Source organism: Chelonia mydas, chromosome 2, assembly GCF_015237465.2.
Source record: "Chelonia mydas isolate rCheMyd1 chromosome 2, rCheMyd1.pri.v2, whole genome shotgun sequence".
NCBI lineage: Eukaryota > Metazoa > Chordata > Testudines > Cheloniidae > Chelonia > Chelonia mydas.
Window position 1 is genome coordinate 172449943 of NC_057850.1, and position 16274 is coordinate 172466216.

The following is a 16274-nucleotide window of genomic DNA, read 5'->3' on the forward strand; positions in this document are numbered from 1 at the left end:
ACACACACCTGAAGTAGAATGGACATATGCAACATATCTTGAAGAACAACAGTTATTGAACAAATATGTAATTATTTTGTTTGTTTTTTTCCTTGAATATTTTGCTTGCATTGGTCTATCCCACTATCCACTATTTTAGTAGCGTTTGCGGCCCCTAGTCTAGAAAGCACTTAAACATGCGTTTTATTGCATCCCCTTTTGTTAATTTTAATATACCTACTTCAGTGTTGCACTTAATACCCTGAATCAGGGCCTATGTTTATTAATTACCTCCTCCTCAATGCTATTTGCTTTGAGACAAATCAGTCCTTCATAAAGGATATGGCATATAATATCTCATAATGTCCAAGGAGCTATTATCATCCATTATGTGAATATTGTGGGCAAATTATAGACATGGAAAAAACATCTAAGGGCTTGGCTACACTTGCAAGTTAGAGCACATTAAATCAGCCATGGGCGCCCTAACTCGGAGGTGTTCACACTGGCAAGGTACTTAGAGCACCTGGACTCTGCAGCTGGAGCACTCTTGGATATCCACCTCCATGAGAAGCATAGAGCTTGCTGTGCCCGGGCTGGAGCACCAGGGTGTCAGTGTGGATGACGTGTTGCATTACTGCACTGTGATTGGCCTCCGGAAACGTCCCATAATCCCTTGAAGTCAAGTGGCCACTCTGGTCATTGTTTTGAACTGGGCTGCAGGCATGCGGATATTCCCTTTCAAAGCTCCATTTCTGGCAGCTGGGACACAATGCAAACCATTACTGAGGAATGCTCCTGCTGCAGAGGCAGGCGTTTGTGGGGGGGAGGGGGGAGACAGGGGGTGGGGGCTGATTTCGGGGTTTCTCCCTTCCCCCCCGCTGCTGTCTGAACTTACAAGACAGCGTGCTGACACACTGCCCCCAAAACACAGTCTCTCCCCCCACATACACACAACACACTCCCTGTCACACTCCACCCATCCATTTGTAAAGCACGCTGCAGCCACTTGCACACTGGGATAGCTACCACAATGCACTGCTCTCTGTGGCGTTGCAAGAGCTGCTAATGTGGCCACGCCACTGCGCTTGCAGCGAACAGTGTGAAGACATGGTAGCGCTTTCCCTGCTGCTGTCTCTGAGGGCTGGTTTAACTCCCGGCGCTCTACATCTGCAAGTGTAGCCATAGCTTAAATAGTGTGCTGGGTGTAAGGGTATATAATTATAAAATCTTGATCGCAGCATTGAGTGGATCTTCGGAATCTGTGTGGTTCTGTGGGTGAATATATTTTAAAAACACCATTGTACTCAATAAACAACAATGGCTCCTTTAGGAGCCATTAAAGTGATTAGACATTGAAAAATTTTATTTATGTTGTACAAGCTCTGCAAAGCTACTAAACTTAATATGTTCTGTAGACACTTCAGAGGTTTTTAAAAGAAAAAACATTGTGCTGTGGTCAAATTAAAAATGCAAAGCCAATCTTTTACTTACACAAATTGTCATAATACATCCTACACTGTTAAACCTATTCATCTGAATAAGAAATGCAAAATTATTGAAAATGTGGATAAAATAATTGCCCCATATTGTCGGCCAGGAACAGCTTTTTAGAAATAAATGCTTTTTCTTCTCCTGAAAAGTGTAGGTGTATTATGGAAGTGCAGTGATACGAACTTAACTAGAGGCAATAGGTATGGTACTAAATACATTGTCCTTTCTTAACTCTGCAATTAAGTACAGTACCATTTTGAATGGAGCACTTGGCAGATGATGGTAACCCTGAAATAATAATAGTAATAATAATAATAATATATTGTAAATAACAGGGCATCCCTGGCCAGAGCAGGCCGTAGAGCTTCAAGGCATGGGGAAAAGACAAATACTGTGTTATTGGAGGCAGTAAACTCCTGCCTGAAAAAAAGGTCTAATCTTTAAAAATAAGAGGGTGAAAGTTAGCTAATGAGGGTGGTAAAGCTGAAATAAAGGTATTCTTCACTTAACCCTTAGAATGCTGGCATTTACTAACCTGTTGGTTAGGTGAACAACACAAGTATCCCCTGTATTTGGAGCGTTAGAGGCAAAATGAACTGGGAAGGAAGATGAAAGATATGTAAGTTCCAAAATCAAGTTATTGGATATTATCTCTCGTTCAAAGATACTTTAAATTGCTCTGCTCTTCTGAACTCTTTCTCTTGGTAAAGCCATTGATGACACTTTACACTTCGTGCTTTGACCAGTATCAAAAAGTGATTAGTGAAGGCACTTTTCAGGATATTGCTAGGATATTGGTTAGTTACTGATGCCTTCCACTGTTACACGGGATCAATTTAGGTATGTTTGTTAATTAAGATTTTGTGGGCCTACCTTACTAGATGGTGTGGACACTTAGCACATTCCAGCTAATGCTCAAGCCTGTTGAAATCAGTAAGAAATAAGGGTGTTCATCACCTCATGGGATCAGGCACTTAATTCTAGGGCTTACATTTTTCAGAGTGACTAGTGATTTTGAGTGCCACAATTTTTGGGTGCTCAACAGGAAACACCTTTTAAAGGAATGTAATTTTTAGGCTAAGGGTGCTGAGTTCTTTCTGGAAATGAACATCTTTCTTAGGATGTCTTAAGTTGAGCACTCAAAATTGCTAGTCAGTTTTTAAAAAATTAGACATAGATTTCTGTTGTTAGTGAGGCTGGAGGTACAAGGAATAATTTTCAAACATGGATGTCCCCAGTACATTTTCTAAGCATATATGTATGATATAGTATTTTTGAAAGAGCATCTAATTTAGGTGCCCAAGTTTGAACACTAGACCCTTTATCTTGCATGTCGTAACAATAGCGAAAAGTCTTTGGCATTTTGGCAAACTCTTAGTTTAAACCCCTAACCTAATTTTTTCAGTACTAGAATTCCAGGGCAGCATTCGTAGTCTCCACTGCTTGACACATCACAAAAAAGTTATTCTAAATTCAGTTTCACTTCCAATTTATGGCAATCTCTAATACAGAAATAGAATAGAGATCTTGAACAATTCACAGATGGGAAGAGAAATAGCATTCTTCTCATAAAGTTGCAGCTGCTGCTACCAGCATAGCAGTGAAATTTGTATGTTAAAGTCAGGTCTGCCACAGAATGTCTCAGATTTTTTTTATTTTTAATTGTCTGTTTTTTTTTTTTTTTTTTTTAGTGTCAGCAGATACAGTTTAACTTTGCTTTTTGAGTGAGCAGATGACCTTTACCTCTGAACCCTACAATATGTACTTCATAATCGCTGGCTGGACTACTTTGACAAATTATTAAATTGTCAGGATGCTGTTTGCAGCAGAGTCCATTTTTAGAAACCAGATAGTCAGCTCTTTGGCATTGCGTTGTGTAGAAGAAGAGTGCCAGACAAGAAAGGCAGATTGCTTTGTAAGCTGTAAAATGTCAGTCAGTAAATACTGAGAGGTCCAGTTTAAGTGAAGTGAAGTAAGAGCAAGTACTATGGCAATCTGTGTCCAGGCATTGGGTAATTTACCTTATACAGGGTACAGGCTGAAGCATGTACCAAGCCAAAGTAATTTCTAGCTATGACTTGCTCACAAGGATGTAGGATGTTTTAAATATACTTGATATATGTAGTGATATTCAATAGATGAGTGCTCTAATTGTAGTGATGTCTTCTTCACTTAGTGAACAGATAGTCTAATACATATATGTCACCTGATGGGCTTTTTCCGCCAGTCAACACCATATGCCTCTTGTTCAGTCAGAGAGAGAGAATTAGAATTCACTTGTGTAGTATATGGAAGTAAATCATATTTATAATCCATATATTTGTGTGTAGAAACATACAGTGTGTGTATATAAAAATATTTAACAGCTGTACCTGAGATTCTAAACATAAAGTATCAAAATACATGAAGTGTAGAAAGGTATACATACGTTTAACAAGATAATTAACTTCTTAGTATGGGAAGTTTGGATTTTCAGGTTAAATCATGCTGTTGGCAGTTTGTGTGCTGGTGATAAGTAGAATCCATCAGTTAAAGCAGTTAAGATTTAATCCAGTAGAAATAGTCTCCCTGAATCCTCCTGGGTTTGAAGCTATGGAATTTATTCACAGTTATGTTGTTATAGTTTATTTGGGAGAAACGGCCCTCTATTTATTGGCCACAGCCTCTGCTGCCTTCTTTGAATCCACCCACCTCATTGCCATTTGTAACAGGAGTATTTATTTGCACTATACATATATATAACATTGACTAATTCTGCATTCCTGGCTAAATACAAATCTTAATGTACAGTATTAGGTTGGGTTAGTAATGTAAATCTGTACCTTGGGTTTGTCACTTAACCTCTCTGATTTGATACGGAAAAAAAAAATGGGCACATTGCTTCCCCACATCCACTGCAGTAGTGTCCAATATCATTTGCAAATGTTAAAACTCTTCAGTATCTTCAAGAAGAAATAACTACATAAGTTGAACACGTTATTTTTATGTGATCTAGATACAGGTAATATTCCACATTTTGCATGTAGAAATTAGCTGTAAAGAACAATTTGTTCCCTTTGAAACTTTTGGTTTTTGTGGGGAAAGAGTGTTTTTCATTTCATTGTTGTGAAAATAGTGTTTGGTAGCTGGAAAAAATCAGTTTAAATTTCATCCCATTGACACTGCTGTTGCTGTAGTCTTTGGTATCTTTATTCAGATGATTGAGGATTCCTATTCATAGTTTAAAGACTGGGATTACATGTAATTAGGATTAGTGCTAATTGCATGACAGGCTCCATTAGGTCAAAACACTAGTCTATTCTCTTTAGTGGCTGCACTCCACAGAAGAGTTCTGAGCTCTCTCCAAGAAGGCTGATATATTAATAGTGCAAGATCCACAGAGTGGTGTTCAATAATCCAGTTGAATTACATTGACTCAGTTTTAACATCAACAAGTCCTCTGCTCAATCCCGTTGAACAAGCTACCAACGAATACGTTTCAGCAGGCTTCTGCTACTGTTGTCACAGTTAGAAGTGCAGGGGTTGACTATAGGCATGTGTGTGCTTATTCAACATTTAGAAAATTCCTGAGGAGTCTTTCATTAAAACACCATAAAACAAATAAAGTGGTGAGAAACCAAGAAGACTCCAAAGTGGCAAAGCTTTGCCCACCCCTTCTCTGTAATAGTGAGGAAAGTGGGGTCAAGGCCTGTATCTAGTGTGATGATGTCAGAGAAGGTTTAGGTTGGTTTGTTTTATTGCAGCCATATTATAATGTGATACATTATACAAGCAGGAGATATTGGGATATGCATCTTAAACACTGCTATACTGTAACAAAGAACTAGAGAGATCTATCAGTACAAAACAGAGAGAAGAATGAAGGATATTGTAGAGAATGCAAGGAAGTGATTTTGCTGCTGTTGCTGAAAAATAAATACTGAGAGTGCCAGCTGCCAGAAAGTGGATTTATGGGAAGTAAAGCCCTAAAATACCTTCCCCAACCAGAAAGAGAGAGGGCAGGGGAAACCCTGTCTTGGAAACTTTTTTTTTCTCTCTACGTACATAGCTCCCATTGAGTTTAAATTGTTTTTGGTTTTGTGAAGATGACAATTCAATATTATAGCTGTGTGGAAAATGAACTAAATAAATTAACCAACTGTTTTTAAGAGAAATATGCTCAATGGATTACAAACTTCTAAAATGCTTTGTAGAACATTCATGTTCAGTGAGTCTCAAGGTGGCTGTATTGTGAGGAAAAGAGAAATAGATTTTATTAAATGTCAGTAAAATAGGGTGTATAGTTTTATTGCAGTTAAATTAGTATAACATTTTTGAGAGAAGAATGTTGTCTTATTGAAGCCACTAGATTAGGAGTTCTTTCTGTTGGCACCAGTATTAGTTACTGTTGTACTTTTGGAAATGGAAGGCTGACCTTGTGATTAGGACACTGGTTTGAGATTTAGGAGACTGGGTTCAACTCCCTCCTCGCTACAGACTCCCTATGTGACATGGAACAAGTCACTTAATCTCTGGCCCCAGTTCAGGGAAACACCATACTTATGTGCTGTCCTGTGTGGGGACGTTTTCCTGAGTGGGATCTCTGTTTCTTCATCTGCAAAATGGGGATAGCAATTCTTCTTTTCTCTCAGCCTTTGTTTGTGTCGAGTCTGATCCTGCAAACACTTGTTTTGCATTTCATGGGGAAACTATTTATGTGCGTAAAGGTAGGCACATGTGTAAGTGTTTGGGGCTTACACCTATAAATTATTCAGGGCAGGGGTTGTCTGTTGTGGTAGGGTGAGATTTCAAAACAGCAGTATGGCGCAATATGTAGATGTTCCTTCCCCCGACTCCCCCCACAAAAATATTCTTCACTATAGGCAGGTGGGTTTAAATAAGTATTAAGAATCCATAAAGGACATTGTCTACCATAATATAATAATTCTAAATTGGTGTGTATTGTGGGTCTAAATAATGTAACATTGCCTATCCTATATAATGCTTTAGGAAACAGTTGACATTCAAATAGAATTTAGTTGAACTTCAAAGCTATCTTTAATACTTTTTCTACTAAATTTATATTATTGAGGAAAGTTTAGCACCATTTGAATGAACTAGTGTAAGCAAAAATTTTCACATTTATTTTGGAAATCTTAAATTTCTCGAGTATTAATTTAAGGCCTAATTTTCAGAGGTGCTGGGCACCCACAGTTCACTTGGAGTTGAGGGGTTCTCAGAACCACTGGAAATCATTTGTTATAATGGCTATCAGTTCTTTTCTGCTGTTTTAATTTAATTCCTTGTTACAAACCTCATCTTTTTTTCCAGTGCGTTTGGCCAACAATAGGTAACATATAGGACCAAACAGTGGGGTGTATGCTTTCTTAAACCCTGATTTGGGCATATTTTTGTAAATATATTTAGTTTGTTCTTATTCAGCAGCTTGTATATGTAAATATCATACATTCTGAAAGTGCCAGGAATTTATCCTGAACGAATAAACACTTGAAAACTTGTACCAAAAGTACACTCGTTTACTGTTAATTGTTCATTATTCTCTAATCTGAAAAGTTTGTCACTCACTGTGGGAGCCTTAACAAAACCACATATAATAGAGAGGAGGTTTAAAAGTGTTTTTCCAAGGGAACTCAGTGAATACTTATGAATAACAAATATATTTTCAATGATCACAATCTGTTCACAAAGAGAAAGGGGTTAAATTTGCAATCAATATTGTTCACTATAAATGTAGCCACTTTTAATACTGGTGTGAATAATAAAGTTAACACTTCTGTCTAGTTAAGTAAATATCACACACTTGAAGTACTTTAACTTAAAAGAATTAAAACAAACACTTGAAGAATAACTTTATTTTTTTTCCATCAAGCCTTTCTTTAATATTATGTAAATTAGCAAAAATCATTTCCAATTCTATGTAGCCACCAATAGGAACAATTTCTAAGTTCCCTGTATTAAAGTTCTCTTGTCATTATTTTTCAGTTCAGCTTAATTTTATATTAAAGCAAACAAGCCAAATGATTCATGCCACTTAAAGTTCTTTTGTTTGTGACTTGTTCGTAGATTATATGAACAAAGAAACAATTATCCATAGACATTGACAGGTGTTACTGAAATCATCTCATTTTGACAGGGGAGAAATTGCAAAGCGTGTGTTAAGTTAGAAAGTGTTCTCTCTGCAGTGCATTTGACATGTAAAACTTGCTGATAAAACTTCCATTTTCTGCCTCCAATTAAACTTTTTCTGGGAATATCTGTCTTTTGGTGCCATCTTGTGGTCATACAAAAGACATGCAATCTGTATAGCTGTCACCTGAAGCCTTATTTATAATAAGTGTGTTTTTTAAACAATCATCTCTGATCATCCAAATCATTTATGCATTTAGAGAAGAAAATGTTCCATCTGTAGGCAAGTTTGTCTGTAATAGTTTCTTGCATTTGAATTGTTTCCTTGGTATCTTAATATCTTGGTATCAATACATGCATAAGTGGTTTCAGGGAATAACTTTACACATGAGTAGGCCGGTTATATGCACATGAGCTACTCATTGAAGTAGTTGAGTTACTCATGTGGATAAGTGTTGGCAGGATTGGGGCCTTCAACTGTGAGCTTTCCAGGGCAGGGGCTTTGGCTTTTTCATGTGTTGCAAATAAGCTGACCGCACTCCAGAAATGTTAATACCATATTAAATAAAAATGTGTTGGGAGTACACTGGAATGGATTAACACTTGGATTGTCCTGGAAACAATCTTCATTTAGTTGACCATTATTTCTCTTTTGCTGTGAAGTACTTACCAGTTTCAGAAATTATTTAAAATTACTGTATATGCTTTTTAAATATAATAGAAACCTTTCTTATAGGCAGAAGGCAGGGTTCCTGTCCCAAAGAGTTTGCAATCTAATCTGCATGGGTGGCCTCTTATGCCTATGTAGAGCCCCCATTGAAATACAGGTGGTTCTGCATGGCTGTAAGGGATCCGATCGTGGGATTGGAGCCTACATATCATGGCTTGATTGGTGCTAGTTATGCCGTACATGCAGAAAGCTATGTCTAATCTCCTATTACGTGAAAGGAGCAGTGGTCCCATGGTTCAATTGATGGACTGGAGTCAGAAGATCTGGATTCTAGTCTGTTTTCTCGCTTACCTGCAGCCACATGAGCAAATCACTTCACATCCCTCTGTGCCTTGGTTTCCCCACCTTTATAATGTGTGTAATTATGCCCTCCTTTTCAAAGCCATTTCATAAGTGCCATATAAGAGCTTATTATTATTGTTAATGTAGATTTAATTCTGAAATAATAAATGTATTGCTTTGACATTGGAAACCATTTAAAATATTTGACCTTATTGCTTCTCTTTTTGTTTGGTTGGATGACACTTTTTTCTTTTTCAATTCAAACACAAAGATTAGAAATACTTACTAATCAAAAAAAGTTTTATTTTATATATAGCAGTACTTCACAGAACTATGCTTTTGTTATACTCCTCCACAGTTGCTATTATATGAGAAGACTTGGATGAACAGATGGAAGCCTTCTGTTTTACACGAAGGAGAAGGAAACATAAGAAATGTAAAATGGAGAGGACACTTAATTGCTTGGGCCAATAATATGGTAAGTATTTACTATTGTATCTGCCATCTCTGGTAAATATACATGGAAAGTTACCTGGTATTGTTGCATCAAATTTGGCCGATACTTGAAGCATTTTAAAGTGTCAGTTTGTCAGAATGCTCCTTTTATAAAATACTCTACTATATTAAAACATTTGTCTCCATTATTCAGAATATTAATGCAATCAAACATTGAGAAGAATGTATTTTTGAGGTGTGTTTTTCTCTCTCTGTCTTCAGTACACTCACTGTTGCTGTATTCTTCTGAAGGACTGTAGACACTTACACCTGTGCAAACCCCTATTAGAGATGCACCCTGCCCCTGTGGAAAGCAGCGTTAACACCAGTGCTGCTTGCACTGGGCAGCCGCCATACTGAATCACATTATTGGAGCCCTACTTTAAACTGATGAATGGTGTCTACATTGAGGTTTGCACCTGTGTAGGGTGACCAGACAGCAAATGTGATAAATTGTGACAGAGGGTGGGGAGTAATAGGAGCCTATAAAAGAAAAAGACCTATAAAATCGGGACATCTGGTCACCCTACACCCGTGTAACAACATCAGTGTAGTTCCATGGGTGCAATCTTTTTTTTAAAAAAAAAAATCCTTATTTGGATAGGCCCTTGGGAGTCCCCCTTGGAAAATACTTAGCAGAAAATCGACTCTTTTTACTAAAAGTATAATTCATAGATTAAGACCTAAAGGAACCACTGTAGTCATCTAGTCTGACCATCTGGATAACACAGACCATGGAATTTCACCCATATTTGCAGATCAAACTACAAGGTCAGGGCCTAAATTGAGTAAAAACGCCAAAGCCCAATAGTGATGAGTAAAAAATGCCAAAGCCCAGTGTGGGTAGCATTTTCAAAAGCAACTAAGTCTCATTTTCAAATGTGACTTAGGCACTTAGGAACCCGTCACTTATGAAAATGGGATTTAGCCCTTTTGAATGTTACCCTTTTTCTATTAGTTATTTTTTGAAGCTGAAGTATTCAAGGAATTTTTTTCAGTAGTTGCTCTGTTCCATTTTTAGAATTAATTTATATATAATCAACAGGCATTGCCTGCCAAATCTGCTGCATGGATCTACTGGTGACATGCTTCTTCTGGACAACTCTGCCATTGGAGAATGCAGCTTCAATGGCTGTTTCATCTTCCTGCATGACCACAGCTGAAGAGCCATTCTTTTCAGAGCCATGCAATTAAAATATTTATTCTATGAGAATCTGCTGGGAGTAGATATGACAGTTGAAGAGAGGTGTCTCTAGAGAGTACCACATAGGAACATGGAATACTAATAACATGCTGAAAGCCATCTGTCAGAGACAAAAAAGTCACAGCCAGGCTTTTTCTTATGTTGAAAGTGAAATGATGCTTGCCCCCCAGAAGATTAATATATTTGACTCTTGACCCTTTGTTTTTCTCTTAGCCTTTTTAATTTCTAATGTACTCCTTATCCAGTGCAGTTAGTGTTCCGTACTGTTGAGACCACTTTAAAGAATGCCTTTTGTGTCCTCATAACTGTCTGTATGTTACCATTTAGCTATGTTGGTCTTATTCTCTCCTCAAGTTCCTTTTGACATGTTGTGTACAAATCTTTTGGGCCTCTGCTATTCTGAAATAACCATCAGGTTGAATATATAATTGTAAGGCCTGATTCTGCCATAAGACATGTTTGTTGTTTGTTCCCCTCTGTGCCTGAGCCACAGACAACATGAGCTAGTTACAGGGCTTACAATTAAGGGACACAGGGTGTATCTACTGGGAACCTCCAAAGCTAAAAGCATGAGCCTTTTCAGTTTGAGCTAAAAGACTAAGGACTTGTCTACACAATGCTTTAGTCTGCGCCAGAGGGGTGTAAATGTTAGCCTGCATTAGCATGCGGTGCACTAAGTGGTTCTGTTTCTATGTTAACATGTGCTAGGGAATTTTTAATGCTCCCCAACACAGCTCAGCAAGATTTTGAAGGTGGGACTGGTTTTAGAGATGCTGGAGCAGGGGATTGGCCATCCTTTGTAGCATCATCTTCTGCTCTGCCTGCAGATAAACCCAAAGAGATCTCATTGGGAGAGGTAATGCTGCTTAAAACAGCATTAACCTCTGTGGAGACTCCTCCTTGGCTGTAAGTGAACAGCTGTGGAGAGGCTCATCTGATAGCATCTTTTACCTGTATCTGGTCATTCTCTCCCCAAAAATGTTCTGACAAATCTGCAAACCTCACCAGGCTCCTTCTTCTAGAGTGGATAATTGCTAGCAAACTTAATAAAAGAAACACTGCAGCTTTCTACTATGTACTTTCTATTTCTTTTGATTGTTTTCTTTTAATTTTCAGTTTAGTTTGCTTTAAAAAACATTGTCTTCTACTTCAGACATGCTGATGCTCTTCTTTTTTTGTCTCCTGACTCCATCTGCACATCCAGCCCCTGCCTTCTCTCTGTTCCTTCCCACAATTTCACAAGATCCTTCTGCTCTGGAGCTCCTTCTGTCTCAGATGTTGCTATCTGGTGCTTTTTCTCTTCCTCTTTACTGTGTCTCTATATCCTATCCTATCACTTATTAAATGGGTTAAAATATGTCTCCCTTGCTTGTACCTCTTGAATTTCTCTTCTCCTGGGTTATATTGGTCTTAATATTGAGCACTTACATTTTTCTGCCATACATTCTTTCGACACAGCTGTTTGCTGTAACTTATACTATAGACTGAACATGCTGTCATGTAACGCCGAACACCACAACGTTTTGAGATGCAGTTTGTAGGAGAGATGGCATAGTAAGTAAGATTGGATTGTATTTAACTTCCAGGGTGTGAAGATACTTGACGTGATCTCCAAGCAAAGAATTACCAATGTGCCTCGTGATGATATAAGCCTTCGCCCAGATATGTATCCCTGCAGCCTTTGCTGGAAGGACAATTTAACACTGATTATTGGCTGGGGAACTTCAGTAAAGGTATAATTACCTGCCCTTGTAATAAATGCTTGCTGTTATCACAGATAGAAAAACAAAGGATTAGTTTTGAAAAGCAAAGACAATTGAAAAGAATGGAATTTGGTTTGACAACTGTGTGCAGAACTGCTGCTGCCGTAGAAATATCATTGGGCTGACCCTCATGAGGAGGAGTAATGACAGACACCCAATGGTCAGACAGATTTCTCTGCACATACGGTGTGTGTAATCCCCGGGGAGTTTTTTCTTTTCTGTGCCTTCAAGAGATTACCTCTTTTGAAAGCACCTAGAGAGTTGTCGAATTCATTTATTTTTATTAGCATAAGCAGGAACAGCTTGTCATGAGGTGGGGTTTTTGTGACTGCTGAAATGGATACACAATTTCCTTCAGCCATGGAAACGGAGAGGAATATTTTTCTTTCAATCCTGTTTTAGCAGGGAGCTGGCATTTTAAACACACGCACTGGAGATGTGTATTATTTGCTGAGACTCGTGCCTGATAAATTCGTTACAAGAATGTTAGATGCTTTCTAATAACAGACTGCTACATTAGTACTCAGTGGGAAATTTAAAAATGGCTGGTCTGAGCAAATGGTATGGGGGAGGATATAATGAGATGGGAAACATCTTTTTTTTTTTTTTAAAAAAAAAAAAAAAAAGCTTTTTTGTGACATTTAAATCTTGGAAGATTTTTCTATACTATGAGGTTTGTTTAAAAGTTTTGCACCTGTTTTTATACATTTGCAAGTTTCATAACATTCATACACCTAGACCAAGAGTGCTTTGTAAATCAGCTAAACAAATGTACAGGGCCTGGTTCTGCCACACTTACTCAGAATGAGCAGTACTTCAGTTCCATTGAAAAGCTTGAGGAATCACTCAATGGAAGAAGGATGTGACACAGAAACCAAGCCCATAGTGACTAATATATACGAACCACAGCAACCAGATTTTAAATTGTCATTTTTCCTTCCTCCTCCAACATTTATTTGTGTGACTGTGGGTTACGGTAGCACTTTCCTGCAGCTCCATCAGTTTTTAATGGTCTCCTTCTAAATGATAATGGTAAATAGTAATTGCCCAGCTTACAGCAATGCAAAGCCAAGGCTATGCTAAAGTTCTAATAATGCATATGTCTCTAAGTGTTTCAGAATGCAAAATAGTTTGAGATGAATAGTACTGAATAAAATGTCTTTGTTTTCTAGATATGTTCGGTAAAGGAGCGGCATGCCAGTGAAATGCGAGACCTGCCCAGCCGCTATGTAGAAATAAGTATGACCCCACAAACTCTCTCTTTTTAAAAATAACAGAAAAGGTTTTCACAGCTAAATTTCAATATTACATAATTTTGGAAGGCTTGTTTTCTCATTTCAGAATGAATCTGTGGCTCATTCAGAGGTAGCAATTTGAAATAACACAAAGTCGTCCTTCTTTTTAATCTGTGAAGTTTGCCTAATTCTGTCTTGGGAACGCTCATGAGTCTGAAACTTCTTCGTGTTGTGGCCCTTTTCTTAAAACAGAGATTGTTTGTGCCATAGCTCCTAACTTCCCAATCCCACATCTTCTCAAGTAACTGTGTGCTGCTTGATTGCCTTGCTCACCACCTTCCCTCCATTTTCTCTCTCTTGGGCATGGTGTTGTGCAGCCTCTACTGCTCCAATGTCCTCAGGTTTCTTTGTAGTTTGCTTTGCCTCCCTGGTTTTTGCTACCCTTTCAGTTCTGGTCATGTGTGTAACTTTGGTCACTATTGAATATACAGGGAAAAAACCCCTGATAAACAGATACAAGAAGCAGGGTACAAAGCAGGTTGTGAGAGGGGTTGTTTTGTTTAATTAAAAAATAAAAAGCCCCTAGAGTCCCTGGAAGATATTCCTATTCTGGACTGTGACTAACAGGAAGCATAACCTCTTGAAAGTGTGAAAGCTCTCACCCCATTGTGACGAAAACAACTCTGTGGATACGTGGAAGCAGTGCATGGACCACACTTTGAGAACCTCTGCTCTTACCTGGTTCTCTGTTATGAGGACATGGGATTAGACAAAATTGGTTGCCATACAAAATTGGTTTCCAGCCAGGCCCTGTTTGAAAATAGTAAAATTCCTATTGATTTCCATCGGGCAGGATTTCGCTCTCTGTTGTCTAACTTCAGGACACTGAACCAAGTGATTCCACAGGAAATAAATTTATACTATTCATTTTTATAATGATTTCAGGCAAATGTCATAATTTCATAAATTACTGTATTTAGTGACTAGTACTGATTGGGCTAGATCCATAGGAAAAAATCTGAAAATTAACTGGGATGATCCTCAGACTCCATCTGGACAAGCAAGAAGTTTGGATATTTTGAGAGGAAGGAATACCTGAAAATTAACTGGATTACAAAATACGTTGATTGAGCACTGTTCTGTTTTTCCTACAGAATCATCTGAATGGAGAACTATATAATTTATGAGAGAATCATAAGTAGAAGGAGAAGTTTAGCCTTCTGTTCCACTCTCAGGTCATCTGCATTTTTCAGTACCCAAAAGCTTGTTGGGTTTCCCCTTTAGAAAATAATAAAATGGGATGATTTATATAATCAGTGATCAAAAACTGCTTTTAGTTTTTCAGGAGAGACTCTAATACATACACAGGTAGTTAACCTTACTTGACTCTGTGTGGAACTTCATTTAAAAAAAAAAATGTAAGGCTTTATCAAATTGCATAGACACATGTCTGAAGGCTAGCGATTTTTGTGGAGGGAACTTCTTGATCTTACCTCTTTCAGCCCCGTGTCTTCAGTGTATATTTGAGGATCAGTGTTTTATCTCGCTTATCTGTTAAGAATCTGCTTGAGATTTTCCTTTCTGGTTTCAGGTCACAGCACTGAGACAGCTCTGCTGAATGCTCTGAACAGCACTCTTAAAATATGGGCATAAGGTTGGGGAGCATCATTTGTTCAAGTCTCAATAGAGATTATAATAGCTTTTGATACCTTTTAGAAGATCTTTCTAAAGAACTTTGTATCATACAGTGGCATCAGTTTCAGTTTTACTGTAGTTTAAACTTTACTTTGAGGTATTAGATAATGAGATCTGGTAATCTCAGTGGACAGCACAGCAACCAGTATGGTTTTTGGCAGAAAACATTAGTATGTCAAGTAAGATACTGTACTCTTACTATATGTGCATTTAGTGTACAGAACTTAAAGCAAATGAAATTCAGTGAGCAAGAAACTACCACCAGTGGTTGAATGACAAGTTTCATCGTAACATCCGGGCATCTTACTTTGTAAAAAATCAAACAACCAAACACAATAACTGTTATCATGTTGAGGCTTTGAGGTATTTTTTGTTTTTTTCCAAACTTCACATGATGAATGAATCCCAGAGGTGGACTATGAAGCATCACACTTGGATCTTTGCTCTTCAGGATACTTATAGGACAGATAACAGTTCCTCCTTGAAGGTTAAGAGTGCTCAGATTTGCACCACTCTAGAGTCATGTTCCTAGTGCATCAGAAGTTCATGTGTTTATAACAGTACAGACTGTATTGGCATCAAGAGAGTATAAACATTTTACAGTGGCTTACAGCTTGGTGAATAGGAAACTGAACAACTCCTGCTCCTTAAATTTTACGTTGGAAAGAAAAGGTGCCAAGTATTATAAAGCAAGTTCTCTCTCGCCATCTCATTCTGTGATGGTTTGTTTCCTCGTGGTAGTACAGTCAGGAAATTAAATGTGGCATCTATCTTGCTTCTAAACCAGGCTATCCCATACCATGAGAGAAAAATTATACTAAACTGTTCTAACTGTACTTCTTTTAAAATGCTGATGCCTTATTTATGCCTAAGAGAAATTAAATCAAACATCTGGACAGGGTTCAGATGTTAAGGCATATGTTACAGCAGTAGCTTGGTATCTTTCAGTCTAGTAGCAATGATGTTGTAATAATTTTACCTTTTTTGTCTTTTTTTCTTTTATATGCTACAATTCCCTGCTTGCATGGTTCTTACATAAACTCCACAAATGTTGCTGCCAGGGTAACAGTTTGTTGGATGAGCTGATTGTATCAGTTCAGCTCTGTCAGCTACCACAGTGAAGTACCATATTGATTAGAAAGTATTGGTATTGAATTACAAGTTTAACTTGGACTAAAGACCACTGTGATATTTTAAAAGAATTTTTGATATCTGTGCTTACTCCATCTGATTTCAGAGTTCTTGCTGTTTGTTATACTTCACTAAGCCAG

The 16274-nt window shown here is 37.8% G+C and overlaps 1 protein-coding gene across 6 annotated transcripts in view; it reads left to right on the forward strand.

Moving 5' to 3' along the window:
- The window catches only part of VPS41 (VPS41 subunit of HOPS complex), a 166885-nt gene that overhangs the window by 73657 nt on the left and 76954 nt on the right, over window positions 1-16274 (forward strand). For all 6 annotated transcript variants that reach the window (XM_027821210.3, XM_037890023.2, XM_043540565.1 and 3 more), the window contains 3 exons: window positions 8970-9089; window positions 11897-12043; window positions 13246-13312. In XM_027821210.3, coding sequence (XP_027677011.1) covers window positions 8970-9089; window positions 11897-12043; window positions 13246-13312 — 334 coding nt within the window. The remainder of the gene's footprint in view (window positions 1-8969; window positions 9090-11896; window positions 12044-13245; window positions 13313-16274) is intronic.